The sequence below is a fragment of the Pyxicephalus adspersus genome, chromosome 9, assembly GCF_032062135.1.
Source record: "Pyxicephalus adspersus chromosome 9, UCB_Pads_2.0, whole genome shotgun sequence".
NCBI lineage: Eukaryota > Metazoa > Chordata > Amphibia > Anura > Pyxicephalidae > Pyxicephalus > Pyxicephalus adspersus.
The window spans coordinates 30,782,603-30,803,764 of NC_092866.1; the positions used below are offsets into that span (position 1 = coordinate 30,782,603).

The 21,162-nt window shown below is 38.1% G+C and overlaps 1 protein-coding gene across 3 annotated transcripts in view; it reads right to left on the reverse strand.

Moving 5' to 3' along the window:
* Nucleotides 1–21,162, reverse strand: part of DUS2 (dihydrouridine synthase 2) — a 284,746-nt gene that overhangs the window by 38,360 nt on the left and 225,224 nt on the right. For all 3 annotated transcript variants that reach the window (XM_072423086.1, XM_072423085.1, XM_072423084.1), the window contains one exon: nt 12,925–13,012. In XM_072423086.1, coding sequence (XP_072279187.1) covers nt 12,925–13,012 — 88 coding nt within the window. The remainder of the gene's footprint in view (nt 1–12,924; nt 13,013–21,162) is intronic.

The window sequence follows — 21,162 nt, forward strand, 5'->3', positions numbered from 1 at the left end:
TACCGTCATATCTCAGAGACACCATCTAGTTACTTGAAACTTTAAAAGACATGACGGTTCCTCCCAACACACTTTTAACCACAGTAGATGTGGAAGCTTTATATAGTAGCATACCGCACACTTTGGGTTTAAGATCAATAGCCTCCTTTCTTGACATTGGGGACCCATCTTTGGGACCTTACAATGTGTTTATTCTTAAACTTCTAAAATTTATTCTAACTCGCAATATATTTACATTTAATGACCAAATGTATCTGCAATCACAAGGGGTCGCGATGGGGACAAAATGTGCCCCATCTTATGCGAATTTATACCTCGGACACTGGGAAAAAAATATTTTCTCCAAACATGACTTCCACCCTTACTGTAAACATATTTTACTATGGCGTCAATACATCGACAATATTTTCATCATCTGGACAGGCTCAAGAGATATGCTTAATGAGATGCTACTATCACCCCCACAGAATAAATATAATCTTAAATTTACCTGGAACATTGATTCCCACCAGATACCTTTTTTTAGAGGTTTCCATCAATTTTTCCCCTGACCTCTGTATTACCACCACACTATAAAGAAAAGAAACAGTTGGAAACACTATACTCCATGCTGAAAGTGCACATCCGAGGGCTTTAATTAAAAGTATCCCTTACAGTCAAATGCTTAGGCTCAAGAGAAACTGTACACTGCACACAGACTTTAAGACAGAAGCCAAAGCTCTGACACAAAGGCCCTGATTCATCAATGAAATCCGCGCTCGCTGGAAGCGCTAACGTACGCGCGACCAGCGAGCGTGGTTTCTTGTCCAACATGTGTTCATATGTTCTGTTATCCATTACCAGATCAACTGCCAATCAGAAGGCGTAATCTAACATGTGTTCATGTTTTGTTATAACTATGATTGAAATAGTGGTTTCAGTACATTGCTTTGTAATATACTGTACTTTACTATATTTGTAGTTTACCATATTTGATCGTTATGGACATTCCATATATTTACATGTACTTCTATTACTTGGATACCAAGTCATCCATTGCATATATATGACATTCAATAGCATCAATATTACCCTATTCATAGGACCTGGTTTTGATATGCCCCAGGGCACAGGAAAATTTGGGGACTCTGTCTCCTTAGGAAGGGACTAACAATGCCATTTCCCCCCTCCTCTGTCTGACTTGCGGGGACGGGGGCACCCAGAGTTACTCTGGGTGCACCCTGACGCGGTCCTGCTTCTACATGAAGCAGGCACCACCTCTCCCCACCTCTCCCCGCCTTTTTAGATGGGGATACTGTGAGGCAGAGAAGGGAGGGGGATTTGCCCTCCCTCCTCTGTACTGGGTGTTGCAGGCTAGAGGAATCGTGTTGTAGGGAGGATGGTGGGGGGATGACGTCTCCTAGCGCCGCCCCTGGTGTCACACCACCCAATGGCTTCAGGGCTATTCCCATATGCAGCGTCTGGGCACGTGGGGCGGGGGGGGGAGGTCCCAGAGACGCCGTCCTATTAAAGGAGCGGCGTCCCTGGGATCTCCCTGCACACCGGGTCTCCAGCTGGTGCTCTACACATCTCCTCACGTGCTGGCTGTATTACATACCAATACTCTATTTGGTGTACAAGATACACCTAGGATCTACTTTACAAGGTAACAATACCATTATGCTACATTGATTGGCACACTTACATTGTATCTCTATACTGTTCTCTTAATACAAAATCATAATTGATTCTTTTGTATAGATCCCCAACTTAAGGGTAAGGGTCCTAGCATATAGAACACAAGACCACTTATACTATATAGAAGAACCTATCTACACTTGACTGCTAACATCCTTCGGAGATATAATACTCCTTTGATCCTGCATACAACTTTAAAACATTTGTCTTTACTCTACAAAACCATGTAAGTGTGATTATTTCTTGATTAATGACTGTTTGACATTTACTTATACTGGCTCAAAATATGTTTGCTATTAATTAATAATTCAAACAGATATATATGTATATAGTTGGATATCGGTGTGCGCTCTAAATACCAAAGGCCATCTTGTTTTAGAGAGCACATTAATCTAGAATTTGTACATCTACAATATAATACTTGCATTAGTTATTACAAATTTCAAGTCAAATATTATTTTTTGGTTTAGATACAACTCACGCAAATAACCAACGCATGCTGTCAATAATACTCCTGAAGAAGCCACACTTGGCGAAACGCGTGGGGTATATCCAACAACATGCTTTGATGATCAAATATTATATATGGTTAACAATATATGTGCTGATGAGTTGTTATATGTCTAGTGCGAATTCTTGGCCTACATTTGAACCCCAGGATATAATGGTGGTTCAAATCAACCTTTGATTACTATGTATTGTATTAAGTAATCACAAGATTCTAATTACTATTGCTGACCACTAGTTTTGTACAGTGGCCCTTCACAATTGTCAAGTTTTATTATAAATATTGTATATAAGTATGAATACACTGTTTGTGCCAAAAACCCTGCTTGAATCTCTGTCTTTGCTTTGTTTTGATCTATTGAATTATGAGGGTAGGCACTTTAATGTCTTTTTTTAAATTAACTGTGACATACTGCCACCATCATTATATTTCCATTAAACTATACTAAATTAAATATTGATAATCTATCTATCTATATACCAGCATTACATATCTCCCCCAAAATTAAAATATATCTTTATGTTCTTCTCGCCTTTTTCTCTTTATTTTTTTTAAAATACTTGTTTCTATTTATTTTTTCAATTACACTTTATACATTTGTTTATCATATAACAAATTGTATATATATATATGTGTATATATATATATATATATATATATATATATATATATGTGCTGTTAACATTACAAACTCATTTGTATCATTTTATGTTATAACATTTTGATATGTCATTATATCATTTGTGTCTATATCTTGTAACTTTACGAAATTCAATAAAAATATTGTAAAGAGAACTTGTCAATGTCATCTGATGAACAAAAACTTAGACCCAACTTTAACGTCTTTAATTCTTTATCAGATAAAGGACAACTTGCCAAATTAATGACATTTAGTTGCTGGCATTTTGAACATATGTTGATACACTGGACCCGGAAACTGAGTGTACAATACACTCTTACCTACTCAGATCCTTTTGATCATGGAAAATTGTATTTAGGTCTATTATTCAAAGTGTTCATTGATGAACCCCTGACGATAGTCAATAAGCAGATGTTCATTGCAGTAAGCTTGCATCAGGCCAGCTTTTTGTTTATTCTTTACTAGCTGATTACCGTTGCTCGGGTATATATTTATTACAATCCTTTATTATACAGGAAAAGGAATCAAATAAAGCTATAGCGTTAACTCAAAGAAATGTTTTTTTTTTTTTTTACAGGTTTTAAAACTATAAGTATAATATACAAATTATGATGTAAAATCTTTGATAAATTGACTATAATATTACTATAATATTTTAATATGACAAAACGATTAAAAAACAACATTTTTAGTTTCACCAAAAGCAAGAATAAAAAAAAATTTTTTTTAGGGCTAAGGGTAATATGTGTGCCATTAGAAAGAATGATTTTTTAGGGGAACAGTGACTTTTAATGCAAGCTCTCCAGTGTAAAGATGCCGAAGATGCGCGGCTCCGGCCGCGAGCTTTTTCAGTTGCTGAATTGCGCGACAGCGTACGATTTCGGATCGCGAATGCGTGAGCTATCGTCCGATTCTGCTTGATGAATTAGGGCCAAAGACTCATAGCTAGAGGCTATAGTAAGAAACTTTTCAAAGGACCTATCAAAAGGTCTCTAAACTTTTATCTAATACTGCATCTACACGTACTCAACCTAAAGTACCCATCATCACTAAATTTAATGAACATCATTATTCACCAATTAACCCCCCTAGCATTCTAATTCTGTCATTTTTTTTTGATGCAAAAAGTGATCCTATTTTTTTTGCATAGGCATTTTTGTATTATATTGCGGGCCTGTAATTCTTAGGATTAACTCCTGGGTATGATAATTAAATGTATTTAAATTATATTTATATTTAAATTATAATATAATACATAATTATAAATAACAATTTTAAAAATAATGAAATAATAGATAACAATGTAATCTTAAAAAAATATATAAAATTAAAAATGTATTTTTATTTTTATTTCATGTTGTGTGGTGTTTTTGCACTGTAAAAACCATTTAAAAGTAGATTACATTGTAAAATTTTTTAAATTTCCCTCCCAGACACACCCCCCAATACATCACCACTTGCATCACCCGGAAGATGACTCATCCTCCCGGGTGATGCGAGTGGGGATGTCCCATCTACCTTACACAGACGCTGGAGCTGCTGCTCTGCATCTCCAGAAGTCCTGCATTGTGCTTGGCATCTCACTGCTGATGCGAGCAGCGTGGCCTGGACCCGGGTGGTATTTAAAAGCGGATTACTCAGTAATGTCAGTATTAATAACGTCTTGGACGAAAAACCTTGCATTACATTTCGGAGATCAAATTCATTACGAGATTCATTAGTCACAAGTCATTTGATTACCCAACTCACGGATTCAAAGCCAAATAAAACTCATGGAACTTTTAAATGTGGTTCTTGTAACCAATGTGAGCGGAACTTAGAAAATCAGGCATTAATATCACCTATTGGCACCACACACAAAATCCATTACCAGGTCACCTGCCAATCAGAAGGCGTTATCTACTTAATCAACTGTATATGTCGAAGATTTTATGTTGGAAAAACTAAAATATCTTTCCAGAAACGTATATACGAACATGTATATTTAATTGAAAATGGAAAAATGACAACTCCGTTAAGTTATCACACTGGAACAGAACACAAATTCAATATTCATTGCATTAGTTTTGCTGCACTTGAACAAATACCCTTATGTCCCAGAGGGGGTGACCATGATAAAAAAATTGCTACAGGCAGAAATGAAATGGATATAAATGAATTATTTTCCAGGGCTTAATGACGCCTTTAGTTTTAAACCCTTTTTATAATTTAAACTAATAATGTTAACATTATAATAAGTCCCTTCACGATCATATTCAGGGAACAACATCTCTCTCACTATGTTCCTTATTTTAATAATCCAACATGTGTTCATATGTTCTGTTATCCATTACCAGATCAACTGCCAATCAGAAGGCGTAATCTAACATGTGTTCATGTTTTGTTATAACTATAACTATAACTATAAATTGACTATAATATTACTATAATATTTTAATATGACAAAACGATTAAAAAACAACATTTTTAGTTTCACCAAAAGCAAGAATAAAAAAAAATTGTTGGGCGAACCCACCCTTGAGCAAGCAACATAAAATTGTCCGCGGGGGAAACAAGGCGATCTCGAACCATTTCGCAAAACGTAACGTAGGAAGTTGCCTGGACAAAGGAGTTCCTTGTGGTTCTACCCCCAGGTTTCTACACCTCCAGACTCTGAGTATTGTTCCTGTGCTATCCGTGAGCCAACCCTGACTTGTTTCCTGACGTCTCGTTTGCTGCCTGTCCTGACCTTCGGCTCGTTCGACTACTCTTTTGGATTTCACTCTGGTACTACGTTGTTGGTTCCTGTCAGTCACCTGCCATGGTGGGCACGGGGGCCGCAACCTGGCAGTAGCTTGCCGCACAACATCCTCACCTCTAGGGGTTCTGGAGAAGACCAAGCTACTGTTAAGACCCTGCGCAAGTCTCCACCCACTGGGTTGGTGACACAGTGGGTCCACCACTTTGCCCTGTGGAGCCATGACATCAGGCTTAACGTTGTTGTACTGTGTCCCAAGTTCTAGATGTAGTAGCTCTATCTCTGTTATCCTGTAGTCGGGTCTCACGCTGCTGTATTGTCTCTGAAGCTTTAGATGAAATAGCTCTCTCTCATTTTCTGTAGTTGTTGTACTGTCTCTGAAGCTCTAGATGTAGTAGCTCCTTATATAATTTCCTGTAATTTGGTTTCAGACTGTTGTACTGTCTCTGAAGCTCTAGATGTAGTAGCTTTTTCCCTCATTTCCCCTAGTCAGGTCTCAAGCTGTTGTACGGTCACTGAAGCTCTAGATGTAGTAGCTCTTTCTCTCATTTCCTGTAGTCCGGTCTCATGCTGTTGTACTGTCTCTGAAGCTCTAGATGTAGTAGCTTTCTCGCGCAGCCTGGGAAGTCTTTTATTCCCGTCCTCTGGATTTTCTTGTCTACGGTGTTGTTTCATTTTTTTGCATTTAATTGCACTCGGCCAATTGCCTTACGTTTTCTCGAAGGCATTAATACAGGCCAGAAATTTGTAAAAGAGTCCAAAAAAATATGTAAAAATATAAGCAAAAAGCACACTGTCAATGAGCAATACATACACACATACATACATAAATCCAAATATAGCTCTGACAAATATCACAGCGTGAACAAAGATCAGCTGTGCACTCACATGAGTCTGAGTCATATGTCTAGCAAGTTTGGTTGAAATGTGTCGATGTGTTTCTGAGAGAAGGTGGAACATAGCAAGTTTGGTTGAAATGTCTCCATGCAATTTCTAGTGATCACAAACACACACACACACACACACACACACACACACATATATATATATATATATATAACACATACATACATACATAAATCCAAGTATAGCTCTGACATATAGCTCATTGCTGTACAAAGATCAGCGGTGCACCCACACGAGTCTGAGTCATATGTCTAGCAAGTTTGGTTGAAATGTGTTGATGCATTTCCGAGTGATGGCAGAACATAGCAAGTTTGAATAAAATGTCTCCATGCGTTTCCTAGTGATGACATATACACATACAGTACATACATACATCCAAATATAGCTCCGGCATATAGCACAGCGCTGTAGAAAGATGACCGGTGCACTCACATGAGTTTCAGTCATATGTATAGCAAGTTTGGTTGAAATGTGTCGATGCGTTTTTGAATGATGGTGGAACATACAAACATACATACACACATACATCCAATTATATATATAGATTTGTGTGTTACTATACTGTGATTTTACTTGTCTTTGATTTAAGTAAACATTTGATTGAATTATGCCAAAAAACCCACTTTCTGCCCCCAAGTTGTTTATGTATTTATCCACTGGGGTTGGCATCAGTAACTTTTATGTTGAAACTTTTCACATTGCATGTTGTCTATTTTTGTACTCTAATACTGAAAATGATTACTAAGGGTATTGCTACTAAAGGTGTTTCTACAAGCTATTAAATAATGGGGTTAACCTTTTTTATTGTTTTTTTTTTACCTGAAAGTGATGCTGTTTTGACCTAATTTCTTCTACATGGATATAAATCTTCTAATGCATGTTGCATTTTCACCTGAAGTTAGATTTTTTTAAAACTGGAACCTGCTATGGACCAGACAACTATCATGTGTGTTTAAAAAAGTGAATAAAGCTTTTAATAGCATTTCCATACATGCAAATGCATTGGAAACACTGCACATTCTATTCCACATCAAAACAGGGAAAACATTTTTATCAAATTATTATTATTATTATTATTATTAATAAACAGGATTTATATAGCGCCAACATATTACGCAGCGCTGTACATTATTATAGGGATTGCAAATGACAGACTAATACAGACAGTGATACAGGAGGAGAGGACCCTGAAATTTGTGTTATTCCTTTACAGAAAGTGAAGAAAAAAAGAATATTAGGCAGTTTAAAAAAAATAGCAGTTGCATTTATTGTTACAAACTCAGACATTCACAGTAGAAAGTGAAAAATGTTCACAACTTTGCTTTCCTATCATAACTGAAATATTTTTCAGTTTAATAGCCACTGTTTTTAAAAACTGCCACACATCTGTGTTGCATGGAGTCGATCAGAAACAGCATCTTGGATGTCACCCACAAGCTTTCCTTTGGGTTAGGTCCAGGGATTGGGCTAGCCACTCCATAACATCAACCTTGTTGGTCTAGAACCAAGACATTGCTCATTTACTGGCCTGATTGGAGTCATGGTCTTTTTTGAAACACCCATTTCAAGGGCATTTTGTCCTTGTCATAAAGCAACATGACCTCTTTAAGTATTTTGAAGACATTGCTCATTTACTGGCCTGATTAGAGTCATGGTCTTTTTTGAAACACCCATTTCAAGGGCATTTTGTCCTTGTCATAAAGCAACATGACCTCTTTAAGTATTTTGAAGACATTGCTCATTTACTGGCCTGATTAGAGTCATGGACTTTTTAGAAACACCCATTTCAAGGGCATTTTGTCCTTGTCATAAAGCAACATGACCTCTTTAAGTATTTTGAAGACATTACTCATTTACTGGCCTGATTTGAGTCATGGTCTTTTTGAAACACCCATTTCAAGGGCATTTTGTTCTTGTCATAAAGCAACATGACATCCTTAAGTATTTTGATGTAATCAAACTAATCCATGATCCCTGGTATGCAATAAATAGTCCTAAAACCAGGTCAGTCAATGTGTTCTTTGGCAAACTAACATTGGCAAACAAAGCATAGTTTTTTCAACATTGTGACTTTGCGGGGGCTTCTTGCTGATAGCTTGGCTTTACATAAATGTCCTCTAATTGTAACAGTACTCACAGGTAACTTTGGACCTTTGATCATCCTGGTGCTCATTGGTCTTTACCATTTTGGCTATTTTCCTATCCAAAAGAATGGTACTTTTCAGTTTCTGCCACATCATTTAGGTTTTGGTTTCCATTTTAAAGCTTTGAGATCTATTTAGCAGGCTATCATTTTCTGTACTTCTTTATATGTTTTGCCCTCTCCAATTACCTTTTTAATAAAGTATGCAGTTCTCTTGAACAATGTCTGGAACAACCGATTTCACTCAGGATACATAGTCATGATTGTTGGGTCTATTGATTTTATATTACTCTACTACACCTACAAGTAAATTATTTGCCATATAGAAATATAATTTCTACCAAAAACCAGGTTAGTGATGTCTGACATCATTGGCAGGCAGGGGGGAAGGGAAATGTTTCACCATCAGATTGCACTATACTCAATTCATGTGTCCAAGTTTTTATAGAACGTGCCTAGTTTTTTCTTGATAATGCATGTTCATTTATCATTCTTCATAATCCATCTTAATTTGTTTTTGGTAAAATCCAGAGGGATGTTACTTAATTTCCAGTAGAACTCCATTGTTATACGAGCTGCTATGAAGATGTAGGATGTTAGTCAGGCTGTGGGTTTTGGAACTGAATCAGCTTGGAAAAATGTGCTCTCAAAGTGTTTAGGTAGATTTATGTGTAGCACTGAGTATATTAGATTGTATATCCTTATTCAAAATCTTTTGACCTGGAGCAACGCCACCAGGCGTGCAGCAATGTGCCCATCTGACCACATCCCCTGAAGCATAGGGGGGAGATACTAGGGTTAAGTTTACAAAGCGTTTGTGGCACCATGTACTATATCATTAATACCTTGTAAATGGCTTTTTTAAGTGAAGTTTTTAAAGAGATGGAAGAAGGGGAAGTCGGATGTCCTGCCACTCCTGGATCTCCCAGTCAATCTCCAAATCAGTTTCCCACCGTGTCATATGGAAAGGCTTTATCTGGGAGTCAAACAAGCTGAGATATAGTAAAAAGAGGGTCCACCAAAAGAAGAATCTACTTTAATAGAGGGGAATACAAGGTGACTAGCTTGAGGGATATTAAAGCATAATAGAGAGAGAGCATTAAAGAATTAAAGAAAGAGAGAGAAAAGACAGGCTTTTCTAGGCAGGACATGTGCTTAAAAAAATCTTTTACTTTATAAGGTATTGGTTGTTGTGTTAAAGCTAGACAGAGTCCTACTGCGCTAGACCTTAGCTAACGCAGTTCCACTGTGCTAAAGTTAGATCATAGATTAAACATCATGTCATGCGATGTCAGCAATGTCTCAGTTCCCCACGCGTTTTGCCCTATAGGGCTTCCTCTGGGGATTGGAAGACTTAGTGCTTGCTGATGCTTAACCATAGAAAACACAGTAAGTAACCTCTACTTACAATAAGTGAAGTTCCTAATGGTGAAAAAACTGACTGGATTGTTTGGATGTTTCAAGTTGTGTGCTGACCGTTATTCGAATATAGGCTTGCCTTTTTTTTAGATGTTATTGCATACTTCACCACTTTTGTTTGAGGGATTCCCAATGCAAGGACGTATTGTCCCTTTTAATTGTTACTGCTTGAATTTACCGTTAGAGAATTGTGGCACTGTTGTTAAATCTCCAGTGTGTTCTTTGTATTAAACGTTGGAGCTGTCATAAGTTCTTCTGTGATTTTAATATGAATTATATGAAATCTCATGTGAGTTAGTATGTTCCCAGCTTATTGTACAGCATTGTATGCACCCATTAAGTAAGGCATTCTTTACTTTTTAGTTGTGGTATAGTGGTAAGGGCGAGCCAGTGGCCAAACTGAGATACTTCAGAGATTCTCCCCTTCAGACAAAGAGCAGCAGGACCATTCAATCGCTTTGCACTGTAATGGTGAACTAGCCCCTTGGATTTTAGAATGAAAAAACTGAAAATGAAAAGTTGCATATAATGAAACAATTCAGATGGTGGTAGGGAATACTTTTCTTGTAAGAGTGACATACTGGTAACTGTTTTATCATTTAATAGATCACCAATGCGTAATAACCCATTATTGATCCACCATTTGAACTGGAACTGTTCACGTCCGGGAGGAAACTCTCGGTTACCCCAAAAGGGGGATAGAGGGGAATGTTCTGAATGTAAATGACAGATCTTTTTTTGTCCGTCCCAAACTGACTGTGCATAAGATAACAATGGACAAAGAATATCAGGCCTTCTCTTAGCAGGGATCCACATTAGCGCTTATAATGGAATACAGGGACAAGAGCTTTTATGGCTGTCATTTGGGGTCTGGTATTTGACAAGGTGATCAGACCTAATGTGCAGCCTGATGGTACTGCAGAACATTGGGGACTCCGAAGCCTCCATAAGATTTTGGTGGGTACAAGATAGATGAATTAATCCCTGTTGTTCCAAATAAATTTTAGCAATTATGTTTCTCAAAATGTTTTTGGGTATCACTATGGGTAATGTGCGGAACACATAGCAGCCGGGGGAGAATGTTCATTTTTATTATTAATATTATTATTTATACACAGTATTTATATAACGCAATCATATTACGCAGCGCTGTACATAGTCCATAGGTGTGTCACTAACTGTCCCTCAAAAAGGGCTCACAATCTAATGTCCCTATCATGGTCATATGTCATTTATACAATCCAAGGTCAATTTTTTTGGGGGGAAGCCAATTAACCTTACTGCAGGTTTTTTTTTTTTGGATGTAATAGGAAACCGGAGTACCCCGAGGAAACCCACGCAAACATGGGAAGAACCTGCAAACTCCATCCATTTTTATTGCTATCTGCCCAAACCAAGAGGGGGGGACAGCATTCTTATTATTAAGGTCCTTCATAATCGTGCAAAAAAGAGAGGGCTATTTGCCAGAAAGAGTTTAGTAATTGTAGGTGTTATTTGGATGCCCCGGTAGGGAAGGGAGGGTGTGCACCAAGTGAGATCATAATTGTCTAGGAGTTGAGTAACTATTGACTGTGGGAGAGAGAGGTTAAGGGCTAAGCAATTTATTCCTAATCACTATCAGGCCCAACAACCCTGAAAAAAAACTGTAATTCCTTGAAGAAATTTGGGAGAGTGACTACCGGGGAATGAATTTACATTAGGACATCATCTTCATATAGTCCACATTTATGTTCACTAGATCCACATCTAATTCCTTTAATATTTGGGTTTTGTCTGAGAGCAAACGCCAAGAGCATTAGTTCTATAGCCAGGGCAAAGAGCAGCAGGGACAGGGGGCATCTCTGTTTAGCTCCTTTCTTAATATGAACAGGGACGAATACCCTTTTATTGAGATGTGGGCCGAGGGCATGCAATAGAGAGCTGCTATAAGTCAATGGAACGCTGAACCGAAGTCCATTGTTTCCAATAGGATTGTAAGTTATTCCCAGGATAAGCTATCAAACGCTTTGTGTAAAGCAATAGACAGTAACATAGCTTCTCTGTTCCAGCCATCATCCCAATTACCTGTGATGACAGAGATCAGGTCTATTGTCCTTCTGGTGTAATCTGGGGCCTGATGGTGAGGCATTAATCCCACCTAATCCAGGTGGATTTATTGTTTTAGGAAAGCATTAGAGGTCTGTCTGCTAAAATTGCTAACATTTGTCATAATGTCCATATATATATATATATATATATATATATATATATATATATATATATATATGACTGCAGTGTGTAGGGAACACCACAGAGCTGCCTGCTTTGCGGAAAAAGACTAATGCTCCATAGCCTCAAAGGACAAGTGCCTAGCATCCCTAGTCTGGGTGGAGGAAGGGGGGGCTGATGCAAAAACTGCAGCACCCGCCTCCATCTTGGAAGCTCTGGGACCCACTCGATTCATCCAGTCCACGGCTTTATTCTGTAGTGTGCCCTGCCTCTGGTTGCTGAGTAAGGTGCCCAGGAGTGTCCCATTCCTGTTGATGCCTGTGGATCTGCTGTGCTAATGGAGGAGTGCACTTACAGGGTGTACTGCATAGCGGGCCCGAGCATGCGTATGCAGCACAAAGTTTTAATAATGAATGGCCATACTTCTACTATCTGCCTAGCTGTCTGTTTCCCATCCATCATAACCTCCTCCTACTCTATAAAAAACGTATGGCTTAAAATCGCTACACTGATAATACCAACCAAGGATGAAACAGCTGTATTCAGTTTGAAATGCATAGAATGCTGAAAACCAATTGGTCTGAATGAACAGTTGGTCTACAGAAAACAAAGAAGTATCAACATTGTCCTACCCACTATCTTAAAATGAGAAATAAAGTTTATTTGGCAGAAAAAAAAAAACTTACAGTCTGATACACAGGCTGTGGTAACTTTTCCTTCCTGCACCACTCCAACAGGACCATCTTGGGAGTGACTTGGGGCAAATAATCCTTTCTATGAAAAGAAAACAAAGCAAGCATAAGCAATTGAAAGCACAGTATGGAACACAAATCAATTTACTGCTTGACCATAGTATTTATTTGTGGTATACATTACATGAAAATATCACCAAATCTACTATAATTATATAGAGGTGTGCTTCACCTTACCACAGTATGTCAGATATCTGCTAATGAGGGAGACTAACAAAAAACACAATATCTGATTTGATGACATGAAACAAAATGTCAAACTGTAAAGAAATTTACTTTTTAGCAAAATTTTATTCCAAGGTAGGATATACAGTATATGCACATCAATCATGCCACATCCCCAGTAAACAGTACAATGCAAAAATGAAAAAAGAAATTGATATAGGACTTTTAAGGCATAGCAAATCACTTTACATATTTATAAAAACAGAAATTGTATTTTACATTACAATAATTAAAAACAGATTAAAACATAAGCCAAAAATTTTTTGGGGGGCTACAATTCCCTCAATATTGACAGGTCACAGGCATCACATAAGTCAAGAACAAGCAAAGTCAGCAATAAAGTCTGGATATGAGTCTAGATTTCCTAGCCCTTAACAAGGTAGTTAGAGAAAGGGTTTAAAACTTAAACATTGTTTTATACCTGGACATTTTGTAGCTTCCAGGTAAAGGTCTATTTGGATTCTTTTTGTAGGAGACATTTCTCAAAGTTTCCTCCTCTAAAGGTCCCTTAGTCTTTCCTACATAGTATCCCTACAAAGTATCTTCCACATTTGCACCCACATCCACATTCTAAATAGAAAACTCTTATTGTATTACAATCTACATATCCATTTCTTTTAATCCTAATTATCTTCGGAATATCAAAAACATCACACTCCTTGTGTATCCAATTGCATTAATTGCATCTCAGTTTCTCAATAATTTGTCTTAAACTGCATTTTTGTTCAGTTGTATCAGAGTGTCTTGTTCCAAACAGGACATCTGAACAGGTTCTATTTTTGGCTTTTTGATATGCTTTTTTCAAAGTTTTGTGACTATATCCACACTCCAATACGCTTACCTGAAATTCCTTTGCTGCTTTTTCAAAATCAGTGTTTTTGGAACAATTTCTACAGAGTTCTATGTATTGAGAATATGGTATACCTCATTTGAGGATTATGGGTATGTACTGGTGGCAGTAAGAAATGTATTATGCATTATGACAATTTCAATATCATCTTCATTTACATTCATGTATATTTATGTTTGTTTCTTTTGTATGTTAAAATAATTCTCTGTGTCAAGGAAAAGCAGTGTGACAGAATCTTAGGCTCCCAAAAAAACAACAATTAGCTTCAGTCATTTATTCCCACAAGCATTCAATCAACATCCATCATCAGGGTTTCATGTACAGAGACAGCAAATTAGATGTCAGGGGCTGATGTAGTAGGCAAATGGGAAGTCAGGTTAAAAAGTAAATTATCCAATAGGAAATATTGTTTAGTTAGCAACTAAGACCATCATACTGGACTGGCCATAGTCATAAAAGTGTGGTCAGATAAATCAAACCGTTTCAAGTTGAACATTCCATTACAAAAGTTTATTACAATATTGAGGGGATTGTAGCTTTTTGAGAAACATTGGTGAAAACTATCTCAATTAAGTTCCCAACAAGTAGACTTTATCCATGAAACATGTCGAGCAATGATTGAGAATATGTCACACAAAAATTTTTTTGTTTGTGTTTTAATCTGTTTAATACAATATTTAATAATTACAATATTTATTGTAATGTAAAATAAAAGTGATTTGCTATGCCCTAAAAGTCCCGTATCAATCTACTTTTTCCTTTTTGCATGGTAAAGAAATTTAAATGCACAGAATAGTTTTCATGAAAGATGCAACATGGTGTCACACTGTCACTTGGCTCCCATGGCGCTCCCTGCTGAATTGTCTTTTGACATGTCGTGCCTGTTTGCCCTGCTGAGCTCTGTCTTTCCTGACCACTTCCTGGTCTTGCATGTCTGCGGGCAGTCATGCATACACTGACACAGCACAGGGGAGAGGAGGAGCTTTCAAGGAGCAAAGGCTATATTAGCCTCAGCAGTATTGGTGACTTAGTGCAGTAACTTTGTTGCAGTAACCTGCTACGTTGCTAATAAGTGTTGTATTCTATTTGTCATTCCACCCCGACTATTGCCTGGACCTGGATTAAACTTGCCTGCTCTCTGCTCTGACCTTTCGCTTGAACCCAGATTATGCTTTGCCTGCCACCTGCCCTGACCTTTAGCCTGGACCTTGGGCTATGCCTGCCTGCATCAAGCTCTGACCCCTCCCGACCCTGTCTCTAGCTAGGGTGACTAGTAAGTTGCTAAGGCTTCCAGCCCATCAACCCTTGTGGGTAAAAACCAGGTGTTCCTTTGCACCTTGGGTGATCCCATTCTATCTGCCTGAGGAGGCATTGACATATAAACTTAACAGTAAATAAAAAAAAAAAAAAAACAGCTTTATTTTAAGGTTTTTGAAATGTATGTGATGACACTGAGTACTACTGTATGTCAGGGTGCTTAACAGTAATGTGAGGACTACAAAAGAGCATTCCAATACCAATGATAGTGCTTTCTGTAGCAGCAGCCACACCCTATTTGCTACCAGGGAGTACTATGTATTCCTTTGAGTTTGGGCAAACATCTGGGGGCCCCTTAATAAAGGGGCTTTCAGTTTTTAAATAAGCTCCAAACCCACAAGACCCTCCAAAACACTGGCCCGGTTGTGGAGAAGCAACCTTCCCCCTCAAGGATGACCCCTTGCAACCTGTCCGGGCAAGCAGATCTAGATTTAAAAAGTAGAGGGACCTTACACACCTTTTAGGGGAGTTTTTTTATGTACAATTTAAAAAAAGAAAAACACTAGTTTTATACATTCTACAACAATGTATAAATATTACCATTGAACAGCATTATGTTTTGTACTACAACTGTCATACAGCCCATAAAAATACAACAGGTTTCCATGAAGTAAAATTTATGAATGTGAGAAAATGTCACATAGGACAAAAACCTATTGGGATGCTAATAAATGGAATTATTAAATTTAATTTATTTGCTAATTAACAATTTATTTGTACACTTTTATTTTATTACTTTTAAATGTTCATTTAGTTCACACTGACTCTCCCAGACATTTTGGAGACAATCATATGTTCATAAAATGGTCAGCTGGCAACAGCCTACATTTAAAATCTAACAATTCGCGAAAATATTTTTAAAGTTCATCTTGAACAAAATCACATGCTTTTTTACCATTTTTTTTTTGAGGGGGGGACATTGTCTCATGGGTCCCCCAGACATCTCCAGCAATTATAGTGAAAATTTAACCCTAAAAAAAACTGACTACAGTGTAAAATCTGACAGTAAAAAATACCTCTAGAGTGAATCCCAGCTATTTTGAAGACTAGTTTACAAATTTTGGATGAGTTAAATTGAAGGGCAGCATTTTACCTAAACATGCATTTGACTGAATGGAGTAATGAATGTCCCTGCTTCAGTGGAAATAAATCATGACAGTTGTGAAAAATGCCCCAGAATTATTAGGCGTAATTTATACACATGCAATGCACAGTCAGTACATTACACACAGTACTGCAATACATACATACCTGCCCCTGCCATTCATACAGAATCACAATTCAGCCCTTTTTTAGCACTAATATGATACTCCAGAAGTTCCCTCTGTACTGAAGTTTCTAATGTGCACAGAATGGAAGGTGGGCGGAGCTGAACTGCTCCTGTGTCTTCATCTTCTGCCAGATTCGAACCTTTGGATTGCACGTAACAGCTGCAGATCTTCAGGGACATGGAAGGTTTTGGGAGGAATGGGGAAGCTCCTCATCGCCCGTAAATATGTGGGGGCTGTGGGCATTTGTTCAGTTTCCCACACCTAATGCCAGTTGAGAAAAATGTGCACTGCTAACACTAAATTCAAATTCAGCAAAAAAATCAGTTAAAAAAGAATAGATGATGTTGCAAATATTGACAATATTTTGAAATTATTGACAAAATTTGAAAAAAACTATTTCAGAGTCTTGTTGCTCCCATAGCGGAGGGCACTTATCTAATAATACCCAATGCTAAAATTTTTATTAAAATTCTATTGGGATTTGAAATATTTATTGGCCAAATCCTCTGGGGTATTTACCCCACTCCCTGTTGTGCTCTTTGGTTCTGTTTTCAATCCCTGGCTACCGCCCTATTGTTATTCTGTTTTCCTGGCCCAAGTTTGTTTTATATTTGTATCTGTTTTCTCATGTTAGTTTTTTAGCTGTTTTGGTTTTTTGCTATGTCTGGGTTTATCAATGTGTTTGTATATTTTAACATGAATGTTTGCACTATTCCCACAAAAAATGAGCCATCTCACACTTCAGTCACTATTAGTGATTACTTGCCCATTGCTTTTGCAGTTTGCAACATCATAAACATTCTAAGCCGTACCTGCTCTCGACTCATGGTTGGTCAACACGTATGATCAATTTTATACTATCATATGCCTCAAACCATATTATTATGTTTATAATATGCACCAATGTTGTTGTGGAAGGTGCTCCAAAGCTGCTGGATAAAATTTTGCAGGCAGGAAGACCCCGTCAAAAAAAGCTAGGTAGAAGCACGGCGGTTCACACATGTGCCTGACCATGCTTTAGACAGAAGGACCCCAGTTTCGTCTTCACAATCCTGCCGAGATCAAGCACTAAGCACGACTGCCAGAGTCCCAACCCTGCTGCCAGTAGTATGCTTCTGCTGCTTCAGGTATGACTATTGGTGGGATACTACATTAGAGCAAGGTCTCCAAACTCAGAGACACAGGCCTCCATCTCGGCACAGTCAGGTTCCATTCTCCTCACATAGACAAGCCAGGATAAGTCAGGTACACCTACCTCAGAAAAAGCTGCTAAGAACAAAAAAGCTATCACTCCCAAAATGTCCAACAACAGAAAAGTTGATGCAGAAGGAAGACAATTTATTAAAAGATAGGAAAGCGAATATTTGTTTATGTTTCACGAAGACAAGCATGTTTTTTTTTTCAGAACATGATTATTGCCCATGGATGGCGTGTGATATGGTGTCTCAGGGCGGGGAAGGATCTATACTTCTACTAAGACTATGTATCTTACTTAATAAAAAGTTAGGCCCATGACCTATGTTTAAGATTTTGACCCCTAATGTGATTTGAGTTTGATACCCCTGGTTAAGAGCGTAAGTACACTGTTTGTATATTTTCAAATGTATAGGTTTCCTTTTGTAAATTTTTATTGAAAATAGAAAAGTAGGTAACATTACAAGTACAAGAGAGTAACAGAAAGCTATGTGACATGTTTTAATCCGATATCAGACATATAAATATATGTATCAGTGATGAAATGGTGGACAAAAACAGGAAGAAAGAAAACTTCCCAACAAAAGGTACCATCTACACCAGGCACGGGCAAACTACAACCCGCTGTCCACTTTTGTTGAAATTGTCCTCTGGCAAAAAAGGGTGACCAACCAATTGGTACATTAACAATAAACCAGCCCAGGTAAGAGGATTGGAAAAGAAAAGTACCAGTTTGGGATTATAGTGGACAACATGATAAGACAACTGTGTTTCTATGTACAATACAAAAAAGTCAGACCCCTACTCTAGGATAGGAGTCAGATATCCATATTAATAGATAAGCAGAGGAGACACAGCATATATTGATCCCATGGTGCCTATATTTCTGAATGTTTATCTAGTCAATCATTCAGCCAACTGTCAAGAGTTTATTTAACATCTTTCTCCTTTGTTTACAGGTCAGCTTGTGACAGGGTAAGGGTTGATTTCCATTTTAATATTATTAGGCATCTCACTGTTATCAAAACGTGGGACACTAACGCATTTTGCCTCTTTGAGAGCCTACCAAGGTTTTACATCACCAGCAAAGAATATTACTCTCAGGATAGAGTAGCCGGGTGGTAAAAAAGGGGGTGGGGCAAAACACGGCAAATTTAGTGCTTCCAGTTGTTTATGCCTCGGGTAATCAGTAACCTCTTATTTTTTCAGTGTTCTACCTTCTCCCAATTATTTGTTACAACTTTGTAATGCCTGCCCCGTTAGTATATCCAATTTTTCTATTCTATGTATTTTGCCACAAGTGTCCTATGCCCTGTATTGTGACCGAGAACTATGCATAGAGAGCTTTGGAAAGTTGACGTCTGCTGTGGGGGATGAATAAAGTGCTTGGATTGCTAGAAGAAAGGGTCCTTCAAGCCCTACCTTACATAAATTCTGAAGCATAAAATGCCAGGTTAGTCTGTTGAATACCTTTTCAGCATCTTTTCCCTTTTCAGGGTAAGATGGATCCCAGATGAGAATATAAAATCCTGGTGAACATTTTTAGAACCAAGTTTAAAAGAGCCATAGGGAGATAGCTAGCAGGGTCACAACAGTCTTTCCCTGGTTTCAGAAACAGAGAGGTACGTAATCATAGCATCTATTGTGAATGTGGGCTCCTTCTAAAAAAAAAAAACAGGTAAAGGAAGAGGGGGGGTCAAGTATTATTATTAAACTGTATTTATAAGGATATTATAATAAATATTGAGCAGTGCAGTACATTAAACAGTTGTTGCAAATGACAGACAGATGGAAACAATGACACAGGAGGAAGAAATGACCCTGCCCAGAAGAGCTTAGAATTTGTACAAAGAAAGCATAGTTCTCCTCAGAGGTTTTTAGCCGGTTGCTCCACCCGGCTGCTTTGAATACCCCCGCCCAACTCTCGGCAGCTTTCATCCTCGGATGCACGGATCTCAGTGGGGCTGCTCTGTGCCATCTGTGCTCTGTGTCATCCGTTCAGAGGATTGCTGCCCCCATCTCATAGCACGAGCTCTGCCTGTGAAATGTATCCACCTCTAGCTCTGCGTGTGAATTCTGCATCCTCACAGCTCTGTGTGTACAAACCTCCATATCTCCTAAACTGTATGTTACAATGACCTGTAATTTTCAGGGTGTACAGGGGACCCTCATAGAGACTAGTTATTACAATTGGGGGTCACAAATGTAAAAAGTTATGAAAATTGAACTTTGGGGTTGCTGTATCAGAGGACAGTGCAATTAGGAGTCCTAAATTAAAAGTGCAAATTGGGGACTCCGGAGCCACTGACATAGCAAGGAGCATTGGGGTGGGGCCCCTAAATATATACCTACCTGTCACAAAATCTATACCTATGAAACTACTGTCTGCTTCTCTTCTTTGTAAACCAACTTCTCTGAGGGTGGGGGTACAAAACTGAAAATATAGGTGCAAGTGGCAGGCACATTCTCCTCTTACAATCTCATTACTACAGCATCATTAGAACATAAAACACTCTGCCCATCAAAATGGGCTTCCCTGCCCCGTTACACATTCCTGTCTACTTATCTAACATTCTGAACTTCAATTGGGGAATGGGGATGTGTAAGAAACCATAAAAAATATAGGTACACGTGGGGAACATCTGACTAACATCCCCTAAAACTTCATCATTATAGTATCATTAGAAAATGAACTCTGCCCACTAAATTTTATTGAGGTTGAGGTACTGGAAGCTTACAGTCATGTGTAACAAGGAAGTGTATTTTGATGGACAGTTTTTTTTTTTAATGTTGTAATGGTGCCATGGTGATGAAAGGTGATCGCCACACGTGTCTCCCATTTCCACCTATATTTTTGTTTCCCTGCACCTCTTAATTCTGGAGAAATTGGGGTTTGAGGTAAGATGCTGACAGATATGTGTAACAGAGCAGGCAGCAAACTTTGCTAGGTAGAGATTTATGTTCTCATAATGCCATAGTAATTACATTTTAGAAAGGTTTAGCCACAAGTGTCCCCCACTTGCACCTACAGTTTCAGTTTCCTATGCCTCCACGTGTACCTTAAAAATTTCAAGTTAATACAACCAACAGTTTAGGAGATTTTGAACAAAGCGAGTTAATAGTCTGCAGAATATGACAAGCAGCTTTTACACTCACATTGCTATCACACTGCGCTGCCGATGACATTACACACTGCGGATAAACTTCACAGACAGTGTTTTTATATAGAATATGGGCAGTGATGAGAGGGGATCACTGTTTGTCTTGTCCCCATCTGATATCACATGCATGATGCTATTAAAGCATCGCCACATT